The 5,147-nt window shown below is 46.3% G+C and overlaps 1 protein-coding gene across 2 annotated transcripts; it reads left to right on the plus strand.

Moving 5' to 3' along the window:
* Positions 1 to 676: 676 nt before the first annotated feature.
* On the plus strand, positions 677 to 3,026 carry DIRAS3 (DIRAS family GTPase 3). Of its 2 annotated transcripts, none has more exons than XM_059689227.1 (2): positions 677 to 835; positions 1,990 to 3,026. In XM_059689227.1, the coding sequence occupies exon 2, from the start codon at positions 2,022 to 2,024 to the stop codon at positions 2,709 to 2,711; it is 690 nt and encodes a 229-aa protein (XP_059545210.1). In that variant the 5' UTR covers positions 677 to 835; positions 1,990 to 2,021; the 3' UTR covers positions 2,712 to 3,026. The 2 variants fall into 2 exon arrangements, with proteins under 2 accessions (XP_059545210.1, XP_059545209.1); XM_059689226.1 differs by having other exon boundaries at positions 677 to 824; positions 1,965 to 3,026.
* Positions 3,027 to 5,147: the final 2,121 nt, after the last annotated feature.

Here is a 5,147-nt window from a genome sequence, read left to right on the forward strand (position 1 = left end):
ACCCAGGTACATGCCCTTGACCGGAATCAAACCCATGGCGGATGCTCTATCCACTGAGCAAACTTGGTGACAGGGCTCTTCTTTAAGGTAAAGTATTTTATACTAGCTTGTGAGGTATAAGACTCATTTTGGGTGTAAGAGCTGTGGTTTCATATTTTCATCATCTCTTGTGAATTCTATTTAATAATCTTTTAATTGGACTTCTCTGGGATTTAAAGGCTTTAACTTTGGGGCATATATTTTCCACCCCAGTTTTTCCTGTGTGTGTGTGTGTGTGTGTGTGTGTGTGTGTGTGTGTCTTGCCTCCAAAAGCATCTTTATTCCTGCCCTGGTCTTTTAAATAAGGTTTTTGTGATGATCAAATGAGACATTAGAGAAAGAGAAGGGATGAATGTGATAGCTGCTTAATGTCCCTGGGTTTAAAGGGCACCCTCATCCCTCTGACATGGAACCTGTCTAAACCACAGGAAATCCGACAGGGAGGAAGGCCCTGCAGTCTCTTAAAACAGAAATCTTGGTATGGCTAAGCCCACGGAGGCCAGTGCCTGTGAATCCAGGACCCCCCCCCCCCCCCTTTCCTCCAGCCCTGGGCTGAGGGTACAGGCACTCTCAGGTGTGGGGGACGCCAGGACGGAAGGCTGGGGGAGGGGTGGGCATGCATCTGTGCTCGGCCAGCCCCCCACAAGGACGGTCCCCCCTCTGCCTATCGCGCAAGTGGAGTCTCCCAGCCTGCGCCCCCAGGTCTAACGGAGGAGAATTTTGGGAGCATTTCTCTCGGAACCTCCGAGCGAGCTGGTTGTGCTGCGCTCCTGTTGCAGCTTCAGGTAAGCGATTGGTGACGCATCTGCAAATACCGCCATTGCCGCCCGGGTCCGGAGTGGATTTGCCCGCTAGCATCTTGCTTTTTAAGTATTCTATTTTTTTAAAAAAAACAAATAGTTCTTAGCTATTGTTTCTAGTGGCGTCATTCCATTCCTGAAAGAAAAATATCCTGGCTATTTTTCAGGAGCCTTCCCTTGAAAAATGTATTGCGTCATTTGTTGCTTTTTGTAGATGAGCAAGGGATTACTAAAAGGCAGATAGAACCCTTTAGAAAGGGGCGGATGTGGTGGTTATATTGCAGCAATACATAGTACAAAATATTTTTTTAAGATTATGGCAAATATTTAGGCTACATGCCAGGATTTCTACGTGACATCGGAGCAGATACTGATCAAACCTTTCCACATGCCGATGTTCTGCATTCTGTTATTTAACACTCACAACAGTTCAGTGACGTGGATAGTGTTTTGCCCGTTTTGCAGATGCACACACTGATAAAGGTCGCAAAGCCCGCAAGTGACGGAGCCTGTAGTTGAAGGCAGATGCTTCTGGTTCTCTGGGATAGGTCTCTTCTTAGGATAAAATAGTTTACACTAGCATTTGAGGTAGAAGACTCATTTTGGGTGTAAGAGCTGTGGTTTCATTTTTTCATCATTCTATTTAGTTATATTTTAATTCGACCTCGCTGACATGTAAAGGCTTTAACTTTGGGGTATATATTTTTCTACCCCAATTTTTTCTCTGTGCGCGCGCGGGGCATGGAGGGGGCGGGGCGGCGGGGTGGCCTTGGGGGGTGTGGACTGGCGGCACCTCGTCCGCGGGTACCCTCCCTGGATGACACGGAGACAGTTGCTGTGGGCAGTGGGTATCTCTTGGCACCTTGAACCAAGCATCCTGGCTCCTGTGGTTTTAGTTGCTCATTTTAAACAGTAGCCACCGGGTACAGCGCCCTTGTTGGCGCGATCCTGGCGTCTGTTATAAGCCAATCTCCGCCTAAGAGGAGGGAGGATGTGGGGTTGGGGAACGAGCTGAGAGACACCCCCCCCCCCCCGCTCGCCCCTTCACCGCCCCCCCAGCGTCGCCAGGCAGGGGACCACGTTCCAGGTTCTAAGTGGCATCTCTCTCCCTTTCTTCCTCCCTAGGCTCCGCCTGCTCAGTGCCGAGAAGTTGTGCGCACGTCTTCGTGCCAGTTCGCGACCATGGGCAATTCTTGCTCTGGCCTTAAGGAGAAGCTGGGGCAGAGGCTGCGACCTTCGCCCACTCTGAGTTTCATCCGCTCTATCCTGATCCCTAAGAAGAAAAAAGATTTCTGCGTGGTGGTCCTTGGCTCTGCCGGCGTCGGCAAGAGCGCCCTGGTGCAGAGATGGGTCAACAGCTGCTACTCTGATAAGTATGTGCCGCAGGCGCCTATGGCCGATGTCATCTACCACGTGCCAGACGGCTTCTTCGGCTCGGGAACCAAGATGCGCATTACCGACCTACCTGGCGGTCAGCTCTACCCGGCCTTGCAGTGCCTCAAGATTGCCAGGGGCCACGCCTTCATCCTGGTCTACTCGGTCACCGAAAAGCAAACCCTGGAGGAGCTGACGCCCTTCTATGAGCTGATCCGCGAGATCAAGGGTGGAAACCTGTACAAATACCCGATCGTGCTGGTGGGCAACAAATGCGATGAGGTCCGCCGGGAGCTGACCACGCTAGATGGCGCTGCCTACGCGCTGAAGTGGAATTGCGGCTTCTTCGAGACCTCCGCCAAGAAGAACGTCAACGTGGAGGAGCTGTTCTTTGAGCTGCTGACCCAAGAGAGGGAGCCCGATACCACCCCCCAGCCCACCCCCGTGAAATCCCAGATGCCCAATATCGCCGAAGACGTGCTGGCCGCTGAGTCATAATGGGAGCCCTGGGTCCTGGGGGCCTGACCACCTTCTCCGACGGAGGGTAGAGAACGTGGACCGATGACAGTGGAACGTGTCACCTGTACAGGACTGTGTGCTGGGCTTTGGGTTGTAACAGCTAGACGTCAGTATGTGTCCCCTGTCAATTCATAATTTTTCTTTTTCCCAGGCCAAGAGACTTCAAATTGTTACAACGTTGATATTGGAGGAGGGAAAATAGGAGAAGTCTTGACAGACTTCAGAGATAATTGTTTGAAAAAAGAGAATGAAATCGCAAAATAAACGGAAAGATGCCACTGTCCTTGTAACCCTGTTACCATGTATTAATTTTTAAACATTTCAAGCCCTGTAAATGTCCAAACCTTTCTTGTTGTGTACGTAATTGTTAAGAAATGTGTTTTTGCAACAAAAGCTTTGCTAGATGACTGGGAGACAGATCTATTAAACAAGATAAATGAATATTTTGAGTATTGAGGGTGGGGGCAGAGAAAATTATGAAAGTGGAGACTGGGGGGAGGCGGGAGGGGGGAAGTGATATCTGTAATACTATCAACAATAACAAATAAATTTAAAAATGAAAAATAAATAAATAAAGATGTGCCAGTGTCCTGAGTCATTTAAAAATGTTCGGGTAGTCCACATTGTGGTTTTCAGAAAGCATCATGGTTCCAGGACTTAAAGCTTCTCCTGCATACGAGCACCTGTGATAATGGTTTCTCCACTGAACAGCAAAATCACATAATAGCATTGAAATTTCAGCCCTAGCTGCTTTAGCTCAGTGGATAGCACGTTGGCCTCAGGCTGGAGGGTTTGATTCTGGTCAGGGCACATGTCCAGGTTGCAGGCTTGATCCTCAGTAGGGGTGTGCAGGGGGCAGCTGATCAATTATTCTCTCTCATCACTGATGTTTCTATCTCTCTCCCTTCTGAAATCAATATAAATATGTATTAAAAATAAGTCAATTTCACAGGGGAAAAAAGGAAAAAAAATTTCAACCACATCTGGTGAGGGTTTTTAAGAATTTCACACATGGACACTCCTGCCCTCTTGAAATTAGCCAGTGTGGGAGGGGTGGGTAGGGAGGGGCCACTGCAATGCAGAGCTGGTTTATAACCACAATCTTCTGGGCTGACATCTGGAAGAACTCCAGGGGTCTTTGAAGAAGAGGCTCACTCTTGTGCTGCCTTAGTGGTACTGGTGAAGAGCAAACTTCAACCTGTGGCTGCCGCAAAAATGTTCCCTCAAGAAATACTGGAACCCTAGCTGGTTTGGCTGAGTGGATAGAGTGTTGGCCTGCAAACTGAAGGGTCCCGGGTTCTATTCTGGTCAAGGGCACATGCCCAGGTTGCGGGCTCCATCCCCAGTGGGGGGTTAGTGATAGGGCTAGGGTTAGGGCTAGGGCTAGGGCTAGGGTTAGGGTTAGGGTTAGGGCTAGGGCTAGGGCTAGTGTTATCTCATCATTGATGTTTCTGCTTCTCTTTCCCTTCTCCCTTCCTCTCTGAAATCAATAAAAATATGTTTGTTTGTTTTTAAAAAGAAACTTAAAAAAAAAGAAATACTGGATATAGGGACATGGAAGGTAAGGGGAGAAATGACTGGGATTTGAAATTTAAGAAAGTCCTTCCTAAGGCAAGTTTTGAAAAAGATTAATTTTATATTTGAACATGATTTTTGAGAGAGAGAGAGAGAGAGAGAGAGAGAACATATCTATACATGTCCTTGCTTTCAAATATTTTTTTTTCAATTGGGGGAAGAAGGGGAAGGATCTCAATCTGGTGATCCACCCCCCATAAAATATTGAGCCAAATACTGAATAATTTATATGTTTTCAAAAAATGGTTTCATATAGCATGATTTTCAGGGAACACTCACACTGTTGAGAAGGAACCATAAACATCTATTTCATAATAGTACCAAGTTTTGAACTTAGCAAATCTATTCAGTAGCTCACTTTAAACAGTCAATTATTTAAGATTTTCCTTTTTCACATTCAAAGCAATTATTCTTAACCACTAGAAAATACCTAAGTGGTCTTACCATATTGTTTTTTATATACGCTAAAAAATAATTCTTAGCTAAAGTTCCTAGTGGAGTTATTCCATTTCTAAAAGAAAAATAGTCTATCAGCTGTTTTCAAGGAAAATTATCCTTGAAAAATGTATTGCATTAGCTTTAAAACTCAATTTAATGGATCATTTTAAACAGTCATATGCCGGAGTCCATTTACTGTCTTCATTAGCTGACTATAGACAGAGACCCCAAAAGTTAGTACCCTTGAAGCCCTAGCAAAGGTCAGGGCTGTGTACCACCCAGTTAATCTAGATACCACCCAGTTAATCTAGATAATGGTAGCTGAAGCAACCTCCCTAACTTTAATCATGTAAATTGCCTAAGGGTCATGTTATGACCTAATCTATGTGTCATTGAAACCTC

This window comes from Myotis daubentonii, chromosome 3 (genome assembly GCF_963259705.1).
Source record: "Myotis daubentonii chromosome 3, mMyoDau2.1, whole genome shotgun sequence".
In the NCBI taxonomy this organism is placed as follows: domain Eukaryota; kingdom Metazoa; phylum Chordata; class Mammalia; order Chiroptera; family Vespertilionidae; genus Myotis; species Myotis daubentonii.